General features: G+C 51.5%; 3 protein-coding genes across 6 annotated transcripts; 1 reads left to right on the forward strand and 2 right to left on the reverse strand.

Moving 5' to 3' along the window:
* The first annotated feature begins 21 nt into the window (after positions 1–21).
* Positions 22–3,699, forward strand: TCTA (T cell leukemia translocation altered). Of its 3 annotated transcripts, none has more exons than XM_060022497.1 (4): positions 22–438; positions 792–846; positions 2,286–2,365; positions 3,398–3,699. In XM_060022497.1, exons 1-3 carry the CDS (start codon positions 216–218, stop codon positions 2,326–2,328), a joined length of 321 nt encoding a protein of 106 aa, XP_059878480.1. In that variant the 5' UTR covers positions 22–215; the 3' UTR covers positions 2,329–2,365; positions 3,398–3,699. The 3 variants fall into 3 exon arrangements, with proteins under 3 accessions (XP_059878480.1, XP_059878479.1, XP_059878478.1); XM_060022496.1 differs by having other exon boundaries at positions 2,983–3,693; XM_060022495.1 differs by having other exon boundaries at positions 2,286–3,699.
* A 136-nt stretch (positions 3,700–3,835) lies between these two features.
* On the reverse strand, positions 3,836–9,220 carry AMT (aminomethyltransferase). The gene is made up of 9 exons (XM_060022492.1): positions 8,865–9,220; positions 8,595–8,762; positions 7,994–8,074; positions 6,683–6,814; positions 6,201–6,279; positions 5,766–5,911; positions 5,501–5,681; positions 4,956–5,111; positions 3,836–4,853 (listed from the first exon to the last, which is right to left on the reverse strand). The coding sequence occupies exons 1-9, from the start codon at positions 9,159–9,161 to the stop codon at positions 4,675–4,677; spliced, it is 1,419 nt and encodes a 472-aa protein (XP_059878475.1). The 5' UTR covers positions 9,162–9,220; the 3' UTR covers positions 3,836–4,674.
* Positions 9,221–9,452: 232 nt separating this feature from the next.
* On the reverse strand, positions 9,453–13,818 carry NICN1 (nicolin 1, tubulin polyglutamylase complex subunit). Of its 2 annotated transcripts, none has more exons than XM_060022494.1 (6): positions 13,649–13,818; positions 12,174–12,290; positions 11,811–11,924; positions 11,291–11,362; positions 10,871–10,975; positions 9,453–10,796 (listed from the first exon to the last, which is right to left on the reverse strand). In XM_060022494.1, exons 1-6 carry the CDS (start codon positions 13,778–13,780, stop codon positions 10,755–10,757), a joined length of 582 nt encoding a protein of 193 aa, XP_059878477.1. In that variant the 5' UTR covers positions 13,781–13,818; the 3' UTR covers positions 9,453–10,754. The 2 variants fall into 2 exon arrangements, with proteins under 2 accessions (XP_059878477.1, XP_059878476.1); XM_060022493.1 differs by having other exon boundaries at positions 9,460–10,796; positions 12,174–12,350.
* Between the last annotated feature and the right edge of the window lie 5,258 nt (positions 13,819–19,076).

Raw genomic sequence — 19,076 nt, forward strand, 5'->3', positions numbered from 1 at the left:
ACTCCTCGAGTCACTCATCCTTTAAGCAGGGTGGGGCTAGGTGCGCGTGCGCGGTTTTAACACTCCTCCCCAAACTGCCAACTCTTCGCGCAAGCGAGGTAGACGCGCCTTCCGTGGGTTTACGCGTGCGCACTAGCGGACCTGGCTCCGGAAGACCAGACGCCTGCGCAGTGGGGACTACGGTGACAGTCCCCTGGCTGGGACGCCGGCCAGTCATGGCGGAGCCTTGGTCTGGGCAGTCCTTGCAGGCTCTGCCGGCCACGGTGCTGGGCGCTCTGGGCGCCCTCGGCAGCGAGTTCCTGCTGGAGTGGGAGGCGCAGGACATGCGCGTGACCCTTTTCAAGCTGCTGCTGCTTTGGTTGGTGTTAAGTCTCCTGAGCATCCAGCTGGCGTGGGGGTTCTACGGGAGTACGGTGACCGGGCTGTATCACCGGCCAGGTGAGACGATCCACCAACTTCCGTGGGCCGGCCACCCCCTCCCCCACCGACTGTACCTTTGGGCTCCCCAGAACCCCCCCCAGACTACCAGTGGGTCCCCTGAGAACCTCATCACAACTTAACGCCGTACCCTGACCCATGTCAACATACCATTTCACGCCAGAAACCCCACCAGTCCACCCGTCACATATAAATTCCTTTCAACCCCCGTCAGACAATACCACTAGTCCCTTAGGGCCTCCACTACACTCTCCATCAAACAATACCACTGGCCTCTAACCTGACCTGGGCTGATGCCTGCTCAGATACCCACCCCCAGCTTGCTGCAGCTCTGGATGTGTTCCTGCCCCCAGGTCTGGGCGGCCAGAACGGATCCACACCTGATGGCTCCACGCATTTCCCTTCCTGGTGAGTAAATCTACTCCTATGTCTACCCCATGCTTAGCAGGCAGAGGCCACCCCTGAGCTGAGGACAGGGGAAGGGAGTTCTCAGGGTAGGAGGCCACCAGCTTTGCAGCAAACCCCAGGGTCTGCACTAGAGCTCAGGCTTCAAGTGACATCGATGTCTGAACAGCCCATCTGTATGCTGTTCAGTAACCTGTGCGGTGGGTGGCATTATTGTCACAATTTCAGAGATGTAGTGGCAACTGCACTGTAAGAGATGTAGAGATTCCACTGCACTGTAAGCCCCTCAGTTGGAAAGGCAGGAGCCTCTGTCCTTAGTGCACTGACTGAACTCATCAGATCAGCCTTCTAATCTGTAAAACATGAACTCACTAATCAGAGCATTCATTCAGTTGATCTCTGAGCTCCTACCACATGGCAGGGGCCACACTAGGTCCAGAGAACAAGAACAACCCAGGCCCTGCTCACAGGTGGAACCAGAGATTTAAAAGGGGAGAGCAGAACCTAGTGGCAGGGCAGGAATAAAGGCGCAGATGTAGAGAACGGACTTGAGGACACGGCGGGGAAGGGGAAGCAGGGACGAAGTGAGAGAGTAGCATTGACATATATACACTACCAAATGTAAAATGGATGGCTAGCGGGAAGCTGCTGCATAGCACAGGGAGATCAGCTCAATGCTTTGTGATGACCTAGAGGGGTGGGACAGGGAGGGTGGGAGGGAGGCTCAAGAGGGAGGGGATATGGGGATATAAGTATATATATAGCTGATTCACTTTGCTGTACAGCAGAAACTAACACAACATTGTAAAGCAATTATACTCCAATAAAGATATTTAAAAAATTTTTTTAATAAATAAAAGGGGAGGGCAGCAGTGCAGAGGCAAGGGTCATCAGAGCTGGTATCTTCCAAGTCAGACACCTAAGCTGAGGGCAAAGGCTAGGGGTGTACCAAGCAAAGAGAATGGACAGAACAAGGCCTAGAGGCAAGAACAAGGGTGACATATTGGAAGGATAGACAAGGCTGTGACGCTGGAGCTCAAACATAAAGGCATGAAGGGACCTGGAATACCCTATCCCAAGTCTCAAGGAGCTATTGGACTCAGCAAAGCCATGGCCTGACCGAATTTGCTTTTATAACTGCCTGCTTTATGGCAAATAGGTAAAGGTGTCCAACAGAGAGGGCAAGAGGCCAATTAGGAGGCCTGCCACTGCACAGGTTTCTGTCCTTGGCAACTGGCGAAGGATGGGAGCACCATTCACAAAGTGGAGAAGCAGGAGGAAGAATAAGTCTGCAGGGGAAAGTGATGGACCCAGTGAGGGCTGTGGAAGCTCAGCAGAGAGGTCTAGGTTATAGTGTGGCCTTACTGAGCCCAGCTCAGCCCCCACAAGGGGACTGTTATGCTGTCCGCGGAATAACCCCTCTTCTCTTCTATCACTTTCAGGGAAACAGCAGCAAATGAACCTCTTAAAACCCACAGAGAATAAGGGAAGGCAGCAGAGGGGTCTCCAGGAACATCACGAGGTCTGCTGGCTCCCATACTGGGTTCTGCTGCTGCCCAGACCCCAGGGACGACTGCAGCGGGGGTAGAGGTTGGGGGCAGGGAGTATGCCAGTGCTTGCAGGGCTGGGCCTCCACTGCCCTTGGTCTTGCCTCCAGCAGCCCCAGGCATTGGGCCAGTAAAGAGTTTGCCTGTACCCTGATCTGGGTGGCTTAAGGAGAGAAGGCATGCTTCTCCTTTCAGGGGTCAGCTCAGAAGCCTCTGGGTTGGGGAGGGCAACAGTCCATTTTCTGTCTTGGCTTTTTCCTGTTCCTCTTCCCATCCCCCTGGGATGTGACCCTGTAGAGATTTGTCCCTGGGAGGAAGCCTGAGGTTGACCAGCTCTGAGATTTGTAAGGCAGGTCTGTTTTCCCCTAAGCCTGGGGTTTCCTTTATTTGGTTTTGCTTTGTTGGCAGGGACCCAGGGAATCCTGGCCTGGACACAGCCTTATATTTTATGGTTACTTAGCTGGCCATTCAAGTATAAGACAGTGGACACCAAACACCCACCTCCTTTGGCTCATCCTGAGCTCTCCAGGTGTGAGTCAGGCTATATAAGTTGTCTTTTCATTGTACTCATATTCCTCTTAACCCCTCCCAGAAGGAAGCTGGGTACCTAGAAGTGGCTGAGTCCCAGGGGTGAACTCCCATCTCCACTGCTTAAGTGCCTGTGGGGTTGTGGATCTGTACCCTGCCCCTCAAAGGGACATACTGAGCTGTTTAGTGCAAAGCGGCCCCATCGTGCCCTGCAGCCTCACCACTTCCCATCTTGACCTGGAACCAGAGGAGCTTCGTTCTAAGAGCCCACAGGCTAGGCAGGCCTGCCACTTCCACAGTGAGCCAAGGGAACTTATAAAGGTATAAGTGGCAAACACCAGTTCCTGAAAGCAGTGTGGCCCTAGACCTGCCTGCTTCCCTGATGGACATACTTCTGCCTGCTTCTGCTGGGCCAACAGCTACCTCAATGTCCCACTGCTTCCTTCCTCTCTGTTAAATGTCACATTTCCATCTGGCAGCCTTTGCCTAGGCTGTCTTTGCAGAGTGCACTGGAGTAGGACTATGCTGAGCTCATGCACGAGTACTCCGGAGTATCTTCTGGCTGGTGGGATGATGGTTCTGCAGCCCCAGGCCTACCCACTGACAACAAACACCACACTCAGAATTGGTCCCATATTTCACCCCAGGCTCAACTGAGGATGTGGCTTATTAAACATGGAAGTGCATCAGCTGTGTGGTTATTGACAGGACAGTGTGCACGCACAGGGGAAACTGGAGAGGGAACACCCTGGGGGCTGTTGCCCCTGAGCACCCAGAATACAACTTGCAGAGGTGGAGAGGTGATGCCATCTCCCTGGAGGAGCAGTGGTGGTGCCCAGTAGGGGCACTCTCCCCTTTAGTTTTTATAGACCTGCCCCTCTCAAGGGGAACCCACTCTGAGTCTGGGCCAGGAAGGCAGGCATTGGACTGGCACCCTAGGAACCCTGTGGACAGAGAACAATGAAGCTAGAACTGTAGCAAGCAAGAAGGAAGGAAGCTCATATAATGTTTTATTTTCTTTAGGGGTCAGTGGAGTCCAGTAATAAGTCCCAGGGACGGAGGTCAGCCCAGGATAAGGCAAGTCTGGGAGGAGGCCCAGCCTGCCCTACAACAGCCCTGGGGCTCAGAACAGGTGGTGAGCCTGGCATGGCTGGCTGCTGGGCAGCAGGCTGGGCCAACTGGAGAATGTGGAAGAATGAGTCCATGCCCCCCTCAGCCATCCCCAAGTTTACACACGGGCACCACAGCCCTACTAGGCCAACCCTCTGTGAGTCAGGAATCATCCCTGCCCAGGAAGAGGCAACAGTTTGAATTCATGGAAAGTGAACCAGAGGAGGTAGCCGGCACTGCCCAAGGTAGTGACCCTTTGCAGTGTGAGAAACCGTGGTGAGGTAGGTTGGGCAGGCTTTCTCCTCCCCCTAAAGGTGAGCCTTTGCTCCACAGGCAGCACCTGGCAGAGTGGAAGGGCGAGGTGCCAGAACTGATGCTTCTCCAGCAGGCAAGAGTGGGGTAAATGGGACCGTGGGCTGGCCCGTCACTCAGAAATGGGGTCTTGAAGTTGCAAGTGGCACAGGATGAAATGGGAATAGGTGGTGTGACCCCGTTACCCAGACAACCAGTACCAGCCTCCACCTAGCCACCCCGAGTGTGTTCTGCCTCAGCTTCCTGACAAACCCCTTGTACAAACCCCTAGCCCCTTGTACAATGCCCTCCAGGGTAAGGCTCCTGGAGGAGAGGGCCCTGCTCCAAGTCATCCTCACTTAAGGGTATAATAGTTTGTGGGCACAAAGGGCATCTTGCTGACCATGGCCATCTGCTGCTTTCGCCGCACCTCTACCAGCAGCAGGGTACCTGGCCGACTGTACTCACAGGGCACATAACCCATCGCCACATTCTTCTTTAGGCAGGGTGAGGGGCAGCCACTGGTCACAGCACCTGTCCAGGCAGACGCCATGTGTCAACACCACCCTGCCAGCCCAGGGTCCCCACCCTCCTAGGGAAGAGACAAGGGCTCTCCAACTTCCCTGGTCAACCTACCAAGCACGGTACCCTCCGTACTCAGGATGGGGTTGTGCGCCCGCACAGGAGCCCCCTCACACATTAACCCCACACGCCTCCGCTGCACCTTGCCCTTCAGCTGGGGAACAATGACTGAGGCTCCTGGGAAGTCCATAGCAGCTCGGCGGCGCTTCCCTGGAACATGACACATCAGATTTAAGCCAGAGTCCGTAGGACCCCTGACTACAGGAGGTCCTAGTGACAAGGAACCCAAGTGACATCTATCCAGCATCAAGGCCCCTTCGCTCAGGCTGCCCCTAGACCCCATTCCTCCCCTGCAGTGCAGTCAGCCATCCACCTACTGACCCCTGGTCTTGGAGGCCATGCTCCCCACCTCAGCTTGCTGAGGGTCCTCAGTATCTATTGGGCAAAGCCACTGTGGTATCTTCAGGAAATGAAGGCTCAGGGAGGCTGTGCCACTTGCTCCAGGCTACACAACCTTGGAAGCAGTCCTGGGTTGGCTGGTCTCATCAAGGGTCACTCCAGCCTTCAGGATCCCCTCCCTGAGTGCTAGCCCAGCTTACCCAATGTCCAACTGAGGCTGCCTTCCACAGGTGTGGTGTGTTCATCAATGTCGTTCCCATACAGGCAGAGGCCTGCCTCCAGGCGCAGGCTGTCCCGGGCCGCCAGACCTGCCAGCTTCACCTCTGGGTTTTCCAACAGAGCTGTTGCCAGGCGGACTGCCTCCGCGGCGAGCACCGAGATCTGCAAGGGACACCAGGGAGCAGATGGGCTGCTGGCCCCAGAGTCCTATGCCCTGCATTACCCTGTGCCCACTTCTTGACAAACCTCCACACCATCCTCTCCTGTGTAGCCACAGCGGGTCACACGGCAGCCAGACACGCCAAACACCTCCATCACAGCACTGGTCATGAAGGGCAGTTTCCTCAGATCATCTGCCACGCCAGCCTGTAGCACCTGGGCCGCAGTGGGGCCTGGGCCCAGGGAGCCAATAACCAAGTGTCCAGGTCCTGGTGCCCCAGAAAGCTGGATCACAGCCCTTAGGGACCAGAACAAGCCCTGAGCAAGCCCCACTCTGCAGGTGGGAGAAGATGCTCTTGCCCACAGCCCATGGAGCCTTGTGGCAGGTAGAAGGAGGGCATGATACCAAACTTAGAATTATGGTGCACCATCCTCACCTTCCCCCGGCACAGCCTCTCTGCCAAGCAGTAGAGGAAACCTGGAAGGCAAAGTTCAGCTCCAAACCCAGCCTGGCCCACTTACCTTGCAGGGCTAGCAAGGCATTATCCATCACCTCCAGGCCCACATCGTTGCCCATGTTCTGAAGCTCCCTAACCTTGTCCTGAAAGGAAAGAAATACCACATTTGCTCTGGGACCCCTTACTGAGCACCTGGTGCTGCAGAGCTCGGCAGAGTAGGCTGGTTCCCGTCTTAACAAGGTCATATAACTACTAAGTGGTAGGGATGACTCATGCCCAGGTCTGCCAGCTCTAACACCAGGCTCCAGCCTTCCATCCGCACCAGAGGATCCTCACTTAGGGGCCAGGATCAGCTTCACCTCCCCACCTCCCCCACTTCCCCACCACTGAAACTTAGCATGCTCCAGGGAGGGCCCGCTCTGGCCCACTGTTCTTTCAAAGAGCCATTGTCTGAGCTCCTTATCCATTCCAGGTCTGTCCTGGAAAACAAGGATGCTGCTCTGTGAACAAGGAGGACAGGGTACCTGGGACACAGAGGGGCTATACCTGCATGAGGGTCAGGTCCTTTTCCCAGCAGCCAGCATTGGACACCACATACAGGTGTCCCTCAGAGGTGTTGGTCACAATCAAGTCATCTAAGATGCCGCCAGCCTCATTGGTAAACAGCGACAGTGTTCCCTAGCATCAAAGTGGAGCATCATTGCCTCCAGGTCCAAGAGGCCAAGGTCAAGTGTGAGTCAAACACGCCCCTGGGCCCACTCAGCCACCACAAACTCATGAACCCTCGTGAATAGAGCTGAGGGTTGGTGGCAGTGCAAGAAGCAAGGCTGGGTCAGCCCAGGCCCCTGCACAAGCCCAGGGTTTTTGATCCTCATACACTGAGAAAGGTTTCACCTCTTCCCCACCTTGGGGGACACCTCCCTGATCTGGTGGGGCCTCTGCACCCCTCCCCATTTAGTACAGAGAGCCCCTCTCACACTTAACCCACCATACCTAGGACTTGATGCTTCGTCCCACCCAGACCTAGGACAACTCAGTCTGTGCTCCAAACCCCAGGACAGAAGCTTCAAAGTCTATGGGAATTCCCTGGTGGTCCAGTGGTTAGGACTCGGCACTTTCACTGCTGAGGGTGAGGGTTCAATCCCTGGTTGGGGAACTAAAATCCAGCATGGCCAAAAAAAAAAGCAGCAGCAGCAGCTTCAAAGTCTATCTTGATGACCCCACGTGCTCCACAACAACCCTCTATAACACTGAGGTTGGCTGGCCTCAGCCTCCCCACTGGATGGACAGTATAAGAAGAGCCTGAGGTTAAGAGGTCACATGAATCACCTGGGGATCTTGTTAAAATGCAGGTTCTGATTCAGCAGGTCTGAAGAACTGGCCTGAGAGTGTATCCTAACAAGCTCCTATGTGACGATGAGGCTGCTGGTTTACAGACTACACTTTCGTTTTTCTTTGGCCGCACAGCTTGTGGGATCTTAGTTCCCCAACCAGGGATTGAACCCAGGCCCTTGGCAGTGAGTGCACAGAGTCCTAATCCTAATCACTGGACCGCCAGGGAATTCCCAGGACTACAATTTAAATTGCAAGGGGTTAAGCAGCATGGAAGTCACAGAACAGGACGTGAACCTGGGTTTCTGGCCTTCCAGCTTGATGTGGTGGGGATGGGATAGGACCCTCCCTGCAGATGGCTGGGTGTCTGGACATGACTCAGGGACTCTGTCCCCCAAGAACGAAAGCCCTGAGAAACTGTGTCTGATCCATCTCTGTGCCCCCAGGCCCGAAGCAGGGACTCAGACGGGTTTGCTGGCTTATGACTAAGAACACTCATTGAGCAGAAATAAAAGAGAGGCCCACCTGGTTTGGCTTTAGCTCTGCAATATCTCCAACCACTAGACTTTCCATCAGCTTCACCCGGTCATGGCCAAATATCTTGGTCTGGGAAAGAGATCAAAAAGCCTCTGGAAAGCCACGGGGCTAGGAGGCATCCTCCCTGCCACCCACAGCACTTTCCAATCCAGCCAAAGTGCCTGACTAGTCTTTTGGTTCTGCAAGTGGCAGAAGCCCTACTTTCTGACTCCCCCACACCCGCCAATACAGAAGAGATGCACTCAGGGAGGTTAGGGAACTTGAAAGGGCCCAGCACCTTCCTGAAATACCCCCTTTTCCAAACCAATACCTAGGACAGTGGATGACAATGAGTGGCAGCCCTGGAAAACCCAGGACGTTGAGGCACTCCACTAAGTGGGAGCAGGCTAGAGAGATAAGACAGGAGATGATCAAGAGACCCTCTGAGTCAGTTTACTGAGGGCCATAGTACATTACACCCTTGAGACCTCCAACTCTTCTGAGAGGGCTGCCCTTGGAATCCAGCTCCCAGCAAAGAAAGCTGAGGGTTGCACCATTGTGGACGGAGAGGAAGCCCTGGCCTGGCAATCAGTGCACTCCCCTGGCTCACCTGCAGCATGTGGGATACGTCAAAGAGCGAGCAGTGCCGGCGTGTATGCAGGTGTGAGTCAACGTGGCTGTCCCGGTACTGCACAGGCAGATTCCAGCCTGCGAATGCCACCATCTTCCCGCCATGAGCCAGGTGGAAGTCATAGAGTGGTGTCCTGCGGAGCACGTCCTGCGGGCGGCCGGGCTCAGTGCCACCAAGGCCCCAGGCCCCAGCCCTCTTCCTCCCCCACCCTCCAAGACTGGCACCACAACCCAGCACCCTCTATCCCACCTGTGCACTACTGAGAGAACGGCGCAGGGCCGAGGGGAGCGCCTGGAGACACGAGCCCAGACGGGACATCATGCTCCCAGCCCGCTGCATTGTTGCCCGCAACGGGTGCAGCCGACGCACAGAGGCCACCACTCTGACAGGCACGCTGGGAGATGTAGTCCAAGCCCTGCTTAGATAGGTCTCTCCCCCGCCCAGGGGATCAGAGGAGGGAGTGGGCAGCCCCAAGGGCAGACGCAGCTTTAGAGCACACAGTGCATTGACTCCCAGCTGCAGGGAAATAGCCCCGGGCGCTTCCATCTGATCAGGGCAGATTGGGCGGTTGGAGCCAGTTAAGCCACTCAGAAATAGAGCTGGGGGCTAGACCTCCCCCTGCTGACTGCCCTGCCTCCAAAGGGCCAAAGTTCTGCAAAGGGCTGAAAGGCCTGAATCACCAGTTTAGGACAATAGGAGTGTAAGGTCGCATGGGGGGAGGGTAAGGGGTGGAGAGGGCACAGGAGGGTGGAGTCAGCCCGGCAGGCAGAGTGCCACAGTAACCTGGCCTCCTGTGAGGGTCTCCAGCTCTCTTGCCGGGCAAACGTAGGCAGCGGGCACAGTGATGCATTCCACAAGTATTTATTGATCTTGCTGCACACTAGGCCCTGTGCTGGGGACAGAGCTGTGCAGGAAGCAGGGTCCCTGCCATCCCAGGGACCTCCCCCCTCACTCACATACACACCACACCGAGAGCTGCTACTCCCTGAGCACAAGACTGATCATTACCCTCTTAGCAAAAGCTGAATGGGGCTTAGTAAATGACCCTGCAGGCAGATACCACCTACAAGAACTCTGATAGGTGACATCAGAAGGTGGCCACCAAAAAGTGGCTGCCCTTCCCCTAGAAAGCTGTTGAGCCACACAAACATCCAATTTTCCAGGTCCAACACATGTTGCAGTACTGCCTCATAACAGCCCCCAGAAGCAAGCCAGGAAAAAACAGAGAGAAGCAGGATTTTCTCATAAGGAGCAGCAGCCTGTCTTATTCAGCTGCTGGCCTGGGGTTGTAGAAAACCTCAGCCTCTTAAAAGACACCAATGAGAACCCTCACCTGGCCCCCACCACCACCACCGAGGTTGATCTCTCATCACACTGAGCGTGGCTCTTAGATGGGGGCAACTGGAAGAGGGACAAGATGCGCTTTGGGCTCTGTCAGATGGCAGACAGGTCCCAGGACTCATTTTCAGGCCCCAGCCTTGCCCAGGGCACCCGCCCAGACCCGATGCATGGGGGCAGACCCATTTGAACACACATCCAGGAGCCAACTCAGGCACCAAGGGACTCAGGCTGCCCAAATTCCCAGCTTTGTGTGGCTCCCTAGGCAAGCAGCAGAAGAGTTTAGATAGGAATTTTCTTTTTGTGGGCATAATACAAAGGGAAAGAAGACCATTAGGGGGCGCAGAAGGCAAAACGCGGCTCCTGTTTCTCCTTCAAGCTTCCAAACTACGACTGCCAAGTTATAGCAGTCTTCCAAGGCTAGACAGAGCAGGTTCTAGTAGGTTACCCCAGCCTACTACACTCAGGGTGAGGGAGCAGGCAGAAGACAGGAATGTTCATGTTGGCATGGGAGACAGAGGGCACAGGGGGATTCTTAGGAATAGAACTGGAGTGTTTTTAGGGAGGGCGAAGGAGGAGGTTTGGGTTGCAGTCAGGTGAGGACAGAGTGTATCCCCTCCAGGAGTTCATGCTAAAGCAACACAGTGAGCCCCCAAGAATCTTGACTCTGTGAACGTGGTCCTGACAGAATGCGCATGCAGGCAACACTCGGAATGCACAGGGACAGCACTTCAGCCTCTGATGGCCCAAGCTGGGCCTGGATGGGCACGGAAGGCCAACGTCTTGACTAAGGGCCACAGCTCAAGTGTAGGAGAGCAAGTTCAGGTCATAACAGCCATCCACCTGCAACACAAAAGACCATCAGATCTGATCCATTCAGGCCAACGGGAGCCAAGCAGAGGGAAGCGATCACTCACATCAAAGCGGCCGATCCTTGTGGAGGTATGACTGGCCCGGATCATCTCTGTCAGCGCCCACATCTGCTGTACCTCGGATGATACCCTGCTGGGGTCTGGGAGACCCTGCTCCAGAAGGAGGGGTCAGTGGCCATGGGTCTCTCCCCAGCAGTGCCCTTATAACTCCAGATAGGCCAAGTTGGGCTATGGGGCCCTCCAGCTGACATTCCCAGATGACTTGTGAAACATGAGGATGGGGCCTGATGTGGAGTAGGTGGCCCGGCCCCACACAGAGATGCCTCAAATCCCAGGAGGAAGGTGCACAGAGTGAACGAAGGTCCCTGGGTCCAGCCCCAGATTCTTGCAGAAAGGGGTCCCCTTGGGCCTGTGCTGGACACCAGAGCTGTTCGCACATGGTTCTTAGCCAGGGTAAGGGCTTACCTCAAGAAGGGGAGCAGGCTGCTCACAAGGCACTGGGTGCGAGAGCCACTTGGGGAAGGTCATGGAAGGGCTCTGCAAAGCAAAGGCATACTGCCCTGAGGCGGGCAGAGTAGGAGAGACCTGGAACCAGATCCCAAGGTCCTGAAGGCAGAGAGAAGGGCCCCTGAGCCCCAGAAACTGGGAAAATCCCGTTTAGGTCCCAGGGGCAGAAGACTACCTAAGCTCTTCTGCTATGCAGAAGGAAGCCCCACGAAGACAAGGAGCAGAAGTATATCTGGGTACCTGAATGTTCCAGATCTGAAAAAGGCAGGTAGCCCCAAAGGTCAGGGGATATGGGGACGTGGCCTCACCTCTTATCATGAACTTCCAGCATTCCCACCTGGCTAACTTCCATGAAGGACTCCTTCTGAGTCTCCCCATCCTTACCTATCCACTCCCACCTGTACCCCCAGGCCTCCCAGCCATAGCTAGGAGCCTCCTGGAGAAAGGGCCAGCAAACAGCTCTGAGCTAGTCACTTACCTTTGGTCCCTGTTTGTAGATCTGCAGCTCCTCCACCGTGAAAGACAACCACAGTGGTGATGGCTGTCGCAGAATCAGGCGTAGTTCCAGTACTTTGCCCATGTCACACAGCATCTGACACATACACACAAGGACCCACCGAGGTCCCAGCTCACTGCCCAGGAGCCAACCAGCAATGAGCCAAGGTGCTTCCTCCCCAGGCCTTTGAGAAGGAAACAGTAGTTCCTCCAAGGCACTTGCCCAAGAACCACAATTCAGGCCAACCTTGCCTGCCCCTCTTCCCTCATGGTATCCTGGCCCAATCCCCAGGCCTCTTGTGAGCCCTCATCTGGGCTGCCCTGGCCATGCTGAGTCCCAGCTGACCTGGTGCTTGAACAGCGATACATACTCCTGAGCTCCCTCCTCACTGTGTGGGTCAGGCATCAGGCAGTAGTCCCGAAGACAGGTCACCCACTTGGCTGGAGTGTGTGTTGAGGTGTGCTGGCGAACACGGATGGTCAGAAAGGCTGTGTAGTAATTCTTAAACATGATCTCCTGCAACTAGGGCACACACAACCCACCACAACAAATCACACCTAGGCCCCGGGCCTGATGGGTTCAAAAGCACCATCTCTTCCTCCACTTAGGAATGTACTCTTCTACCAATCTAACAATATCAACAAGAATCCACTGGGGCCCAAAGAGATTTTGCCTTCCTAGAACTCACAGTCTAAATGAGCATGTCATGCAAACCATGACCTCGGATCTTGCTGCATGTCCAAGATGCTGGGAGTGGTCAGAGCCCTAACTCTAGATGAATCAGAAAATGTACAGATGAGTTCATCAAGTGGACCATGAAAGGTAGAAACTGTAAAGTAGCATAAACAAAGGAACACCAAGGGGTGACAGGACCTGGCATACCCCTGGAACAGAGAGTGGTTCAGCCTAGCTAAAGCAGTTCTCATCACTGGATACTCATCAGAATTACTCAAGGAGGGAATTCCCTGGTGGTCCAGTGGTTAGGACTCGGTGCTTTCACTGCCAGGACGCAGGGTTCGATCCCTGGTCGGGGAACTAAGATCCCACCGTGGTGAGGCCAAAAAACCCCAAAACAACAGCAACAAAACAGAATTACTCAAGGAAAAAAAAATTTTTTTTAATATAAGTGTACAGGCTCCACCCAGACCTACTGAATCAGATTTCCAGGGTTGGGCCCTGTAATGAAGTCTCCCAGCTTAGAGTAAGCAACAGCTTGGGGTAGAACCACACACTACAGGACAAAATGCCTGGGGCCGAGAGGCAAGTAGGGCAAAGACACAGAGTGGCTCTGAATGCCAGGCCATTAGAAAGTGGACTCTGTCCTCTGTGTTGAGGTCTTGCAGTGTCCAGTCACCCTGCCAGCAGATGTGGAAGGGCAACTGGAGACTGGAAACTGGAGCCACTGGGAAGACCCTGATGAGGGATGATTTGAACCTGACCTCCAGCAGGGACTGTAGGAATGGGCAGGAGGCAGGTTTGGGGGTAACTCATTGTCTAATGATACCCAGTCAGTGGCCAGGGACAAAACGACCTCTCACCTCTATTAGGTTCAAAACTGTATTTCCAGCACCTAGCCTACTATCTCGGCACTTCCGTGTCAGCGCCATTCTGGGCATTGGGGAGAGACGTTGAAGAGAACAGAAGAGGAAGCTGCATTCTAGTAACTGTGTGTTAACTGAAGGAATAAATAAATGTTTAACTGATTCATTTGGGCGAGGTACTGCAGAGGCTTTCAGTAAACGATTAAATGGCTGGGACACGCCCGAGTTCCCAGATAAGCCCCGCCCAGGAGCCCCGGTCGCGCCCACTTGCTTGCTCACCTCGAAGGGCGCGACGCTGGGGAAGGTGACATCGATGACCAGCACGCCAGGCCGGCCTTGGGAGGTCCGCACGTCGCCCACCTGCAGGGCCACGGTACCTTTCACATGACAAGGGACCGACACGCGGGACATGGTGGCAGCGGCCGCGACCAAGTAAGACCAATGGTCTTTCCCGGCGTCCCCAGCCGGGCCCCAAGAACTACAACTCCCGAGAGGGCTCGCGCTCGGCCATCCCAGCCAATCACCGATGCTCGGGGCGGGCCCGGATTCGGAAGTGCCTGCGGAAGTGCTCCTTCAGCCAATCACCGAGCGTGCCTTAGAGAGCCACCAGGGACCATGCCCAGAAACGGCCTAGCCGTTCTGCATCCAGTTAGTGCTGAGCCTTATAGGTTCCCTGAAGTCTCAGTCGGTTACTTCCTCTGTGCAGGGCGGGCGTCAGTTAAAGCGCATAAAGCCATGACCGTGAATGAGCATAGTGTCTGGACGACACTGGTTGCAAAAATAGATATTAAGCCTTTTTTTACGTACGCGAAGGATTTGAAGAGATAACTCACAAGAAAAGATAAATAGCCATTATGCCCATGAAAAGATGCTTAACATTATTATTCATCAAGGAAATACAAATTAGAACCCCACACATCCACTAAACAGACTAAAATTAAAAACTGACAAAACTGTGGAACGCTCATGCGTTGATAATTTCCTGCCACTTTGAAAAGCAGTTTGGCCATTCTTTAAGAACTAAATTTATACTTAAAACATGATCCAGCCATTGCACTCCTAAGTATTTACCCAAGAGAAATGAAAGCATATGTCCATCCAAGGACTTTATTCGTAATAGCCAAAATTTGGAAATAATCTAGGTGTCCAACAGATGAACAAATGAACAGATTAGCTAGTTGTGGTGTATCCACACAATGAAATACTACTCAACAGTAAAAAGAAATGAATGAATCCACAGGCTATCAATAGATGAATGGGTAAACAAAGTGTAATTACACAAAATGAAATTATTCAGCCTTAAAAAGGAATGAAATCCTGGCACATGCTTCAACAAGGATAAACATTGAAAATATTACACTTAGTGAAAAAAGCCAGACATAGAAGAACAAATATTATATGATTCCACTAATGTGAGGTACCTAGAAGAGGCAAATTCATTGAGACAGAAAGTTGAATAGAGGTTGCCAGGGTCTGGGGAGGGGGAAGTAGAGAGTTATTGTTTGACAAGTACAGAGTTTCAGTTCAGAATGAATGAAAAAAAAATCTGGAAATAGTGGTGATGATTACAAAGCACTATGAATGTACTTAAGGCCAATGAATGATATATACACTTAAAATGAGTAAATGGTAAATTTTATGTCATGTATGTTTTACCACAATAAAAAACAAACAAATGAACAACTGACATACACAATACCAACACTGGATTTCAAATGCACTATGTTAAGCAAAAGAAGTCAGACCCAAGTGAGTTCATATGGTGTGGTTCCAGTTACATGAAATTCTAGAAAAGTCAAAACTAATATAGAGTAATATAGAGTAATATAAATCAGAACAGTTTTCCCTGGTGCCAAGGGTGACTGTGAAGAAGTACAGGGGAATATTTTGGGGTGACAGAAAGGTTCTATGATGTGATAGGCTGGTAGTTATATTTGTCTAGACATTTGTCAAAATTCATTAAACAATGCTTAAGATATGTGCATTTTATTGTATCTAAATTATACCTCAATTGGGAATTCCCTGGCAGTCCAGTGGTTAGGACTCTGTGCTTTCATTGCTGAGGGCATGGGTTCAATCCCTGGTCAGGGAATTAGGATCTCAGAGGCCGCACAGAGCGGACAAAATAAATAAGTAAATAAAAATTGGTAAAAAAAAAAAATATATATATATATACACACACACACCCCTCAATAAAGAAATTAAAAAATAATAAAACAAAATAAATTATTCCTCAATAAACATGATTTTTAAAGAAAAAAATTAAACATCATATTTATTATCATCATCATCCTTCCAGATACTTGTGGAAACAATACCTCAGAAATTGTCAGTTAAGCCTGTTTTATGGATAACAAAGCTGAGGCCAGATGTGGGCCAGTGATTTCCCAAGCCAAGAAAGCAATATGAAGTAGAGCTGGAAACAGAGCCTCTTTTGGACTCCTACCTCATAGGTCAGAACCCTCCAGGCAACAGTCATCTTCGGTGACCTGTGCCTTCTCTGTGTGAGGGGCTCCAGAGACACAGGCCCAGTGTAGCTCATAGGATTCTCATAATGTGACATCAAACAGACACAAAACCAGGATTCCAAGCCAGCCCAAGGAACAGCCTGGAGGAGCTAAGCCTTCCCAGCCCAGACCTGGAGACCTCCAGTGACAGAAAACTTTCCCTGTCTCATCATGATTTGTAACCTGTGGCTTCTGGACTGGTCATTGTTATCTCCATTTTGTTTTTTGCTTTTTGTTTTTTAATAAATTTTTTATTTTTGGCTGCATTGGGTCTTCATTACTGCGTGCGGGCTTTTCTCTAGTTGCGGCAAGCAGGCGCTACTCTTCGTTGCAGTGCATGGGCTTCTCATTGCGGTGGCTTCTCTTGTTGCAGAGCACAGGCTCTGGGCGCACAGGCTTCAGTAGTTGTGGCACGCGGGCTCAGTAGTTGTGGCTCATGGGTTCTAGAGCGCAGGCTCAGTAGTTGTGGCACACAGGCTTAGTTGCTCTGGGGCATGTGGGATCGTCCTGGACCAGGGCTCGAACATGTGTCTCCTGCACTGGCAGACAGATTCTTTTTTTTTTTTCTGACATCTTTATTGGAGTATAATTGCTTTACAACGTTGTGTTAGTTTCTGATGTACAGCAAAGTGAATCAGCTATACATATACATATATCTCCATATCCCCTCCCTCTTGCATCTCCCTCCCACCCTCCCTATCCCACCCCTCTAGGTGGTCACAAAGCACCAAGCTGATTTCCCTGTGCTATGTGGCTGCTTCCCATTAGCTATCTATTTTACATTTGGTAGTGTATATATGTCAATGCCACTATCTCACTTCGTCCCAGTTTACTTCCCCCTCACTGTGTTCTCAAGGGCAGGAGGGTTCTTAACCACTGTGCCACCAGGAAGCCCGCTATCTCCATTTTGACTCAGACTAATGATTCATTGCCTGGGTCCCTCCAGATTCCTGAGGGTTTCTCTTTTAGGGAGCCACCCCCCCCATACTGGAGCAGAGGTTTCCCTAAATCCCAGAGGACTATAGCCCTCCTGAGAATCAGGTGGATACAGACAGGTTTTGGTCTTCAGGCCTCAGCTCTGAGAGCAGACACAGACCCATGTGGCCCCTCATTGCAGATGAGTCTCAATATTGAAACAGGAGGGAAGGGTGCAGGGCACAACCTTTGAAAGAATGACATAGCCCGAGGACATAACATAAACTGATTAGAACCAAATGGGTCCAAGATGGCAGACAAGTCAACTTCCACTAGACCTTGAGCGTCAGTATACAACTCATTGTAACACATCAGTAAGCTAACTGACACACCCACAGAGCCATGATAGTTCCAAGGCTGACCATAAGTATCAAAAAGTGGGTGGTGGGGCTTCCCTGGTGGCGCAGTGGTTAAGAATCCGCCTGCCAATGCAGGGTACCTGGGTTCGAGCCCTGGTCCGGGAAGATCCCACATGCTGCAGAGCAACTAAGCCTGAGCGCCACAACTACTGAGGCTGCACTCTAGAGCCCGTGAGCTACAACTACTGAAGGCTGCGTGCCACAGCTACTGAAGCTCGTGTGCCTAGAGCCCGTGCTCCTCAACAAGAGAAGCCACCACAATGGGAAACCCATGCACCGCAACTAAAAGTAGCCCACGCTCCTCGCAACTAGAGAAAGCCCATGCGCAGCAACGAAGACCCAATGCAGCCATAAATAAATAAATAGATAGATAGATTAAATTTAAAAATTTTTTTTAAAAAAGTGGGTGGTGGCCCAATTGCTGGAAATCCCCACCCTTTCTCAAAATAGCTGGAATACTCCTCCCACTCATTAGCCTATGAAATTACCCAGCCCTGTAAAAATTGATAACCCATACCCTGGTGCTCCTCTCGCCTTCTGAGATGGCCCACTGTCTGTCTGTGGAGTGTGTTTCTCTCTAAATAAATCCACTTCTTACCTATCACTTTGTCTCTCACTGGATTCTTTCTGCAATGAGACATCAAGAGCCTGAGCTTCATTAAATCCTGAAACCAGGTGTGTGATCTTAGTTGGAAGACTGTGAGTTTTGGCCAGCTGCATGGGTTCGAGTCCCAATCAGGGTTTTGGCTGAGTTTGAGTCCCAGCACTTGGGTTCCGAGTCCCAATCTGAGGTGCACGGTTTCAATATCTCTCTGGTGGACAGCCACCTCCACTCCATATATATATGGGGAGAGAGAGAGATCAATTAAGAGATTGAGATTATAAACTTATAAACTGTTTGCTCATGTGATTATAGAGGCTGAGAACTCCCAAGATCTGCCATTGGCAAACTTGAAACCCAGGAGAGCCAATGTGTAGTTCTAGTTCAAGTCTGAAGGCATAAAAACCAAGAGAGCTGATGGTATAAATTCCAGTCCAAAATCTGGCAGTCTCGGAGACCCTAAAAGACCTGATGTTTTGGTCATACCCCAAATGCTGGAAAAAGAACAATATTCCAGCTCAAGCAATCAGACAGGAGGGGTTTCCTTTTACTCAGCTTTTTTGTTCTATTCAGAACTTCAACTGATTGGATGAGGCCTACCCATATTAGGGAGGGTAATCTGCTTTACTCAGTCTATTCAAATATTAATCTCAAAACCTAAAAGAAAGAAAAAGAAAAAATAAACAAATGTTAATCTGACACAGAAACACCCTCAGACACACACTCAGAATAATGTTTGGCTAAATGTCTAGATACTCCATGGTCATTTCAAGTTGACACATAAAATTAACCATCACATAGTGTGTTGTTAAATTTCCACATATTTGTGATTTTTGTTTTCAGTTTTCCTTATCTTATTCATGTGTAGTTTCATTCCATTGTGACCAGAAAGGAAAAGATACTCAGTGTGATCTCAATCTTTTTAAATTTATTGAGACTTGCTTGTGGCCTAACATATGGCCTACTCTGGAGAATGTTCCATGTTCACTTGAGAAGAATGTGTATTCTGCTATTGTTGGGTGGAATGTTCTGTATATCTCTGTTAGGTTTAGTTGGTTTACAGTGTTGCTCAAGTCCTCCATTTCCTTACTGCTCTTGTCTGGTTGTTCTATCCATCATTGAACATGGAGTATTGAAGTCTCCAACTATTATTGTAGAACTGTGTATTTCTTCTTTCCATTCTGTCAATTTTTGCTTCATATATTTTGGGGCTCTGTTGTAAGATGTATGTATGTTCATAACTGTTATATCTTTTTGCTATATTG

Source organism: Delphinus delphis, chromosome 10 (genome assembly GCF_949987515.2).
Source record: "Delphinus delphis chromosome 10, mDelDel1.2, whole genome shotgun sequence".
NCBI classification, from domain to species: domain Eukaryota; kingdom Metazoa; phylum Chordata; class Mammalia; order Artiodactyla; family Delphinidae; genus Delphinus; species Delphinus delphis.

Excerpts from the sequence above, each read along its gene's own strand:
- TCTA (XM_060022495.1), top strand. The coding sequence starts at position 216 with ATGGCGGAGCCTTGGTCTGGGCAGTCCTTGCAGGCTCTGCCGGCCACG. Across the intron at positions 439-791 it reads CGGGCTGTATCACCGGCCAG|GTCTGGGCGGCCAGAACGGA; the intron begins GTGAGACGATCC and ends TCCTGCCCCCAG. Across the intron at positions 847-2,285 it reads TCCACGCATTTCCCTTCCTG|GGAAACAGCAGCAAATGAAC; the intron begins GTGAGTAAATCT and ends TATCACTTTCAG.
- AMT (XM_060022492.1), bottom strand. The coding sequence starts at position 9,161 with ATGGAAGCGCCCGGGGCTATTTCCCTGCAGCTGGGAGTCAATGCACTG. Across the intron at positions 8,763-8,864 it reads GTTCTCTCAGTAGTGCACAG|GACGTGCTCCGCAGGACACC; the intron begins GTGGGATAGAGG and ends GGCCGCCCGCAG. Across the intron at positions 6,815-7,993 it reads CAGAGCTAAAGCCAAACCAG|GGAACACTGTCGCTGTTTAC; the intron begins GTGGGCCTCTCT and ends CTTTGATGCTAG.
- NICN1 (XM_060022493.1), bottom strand. The coding sequence starts at position 13,780 with ATGTCCCGCGTGTCGGTCCCTTGTCATGTGAAAGGTACCGTGGCCCTG. Across the intron at positions 11,363-11,810 it reads TCTACAAACAGGGACCAAAG|AGCCCTTCCATGACCTTCCC; the intron begins GTAAGTGACTAG and ends TTTGCTTTGCAG. Across the intron at positions 10,797-10,870 it reads CAAGGATCGGCCGCTTTGAT|GTGGATGGCTGTTATGACCT; the intron begins GTGAGTGATCGC and ends TTTGTGTTGCAG.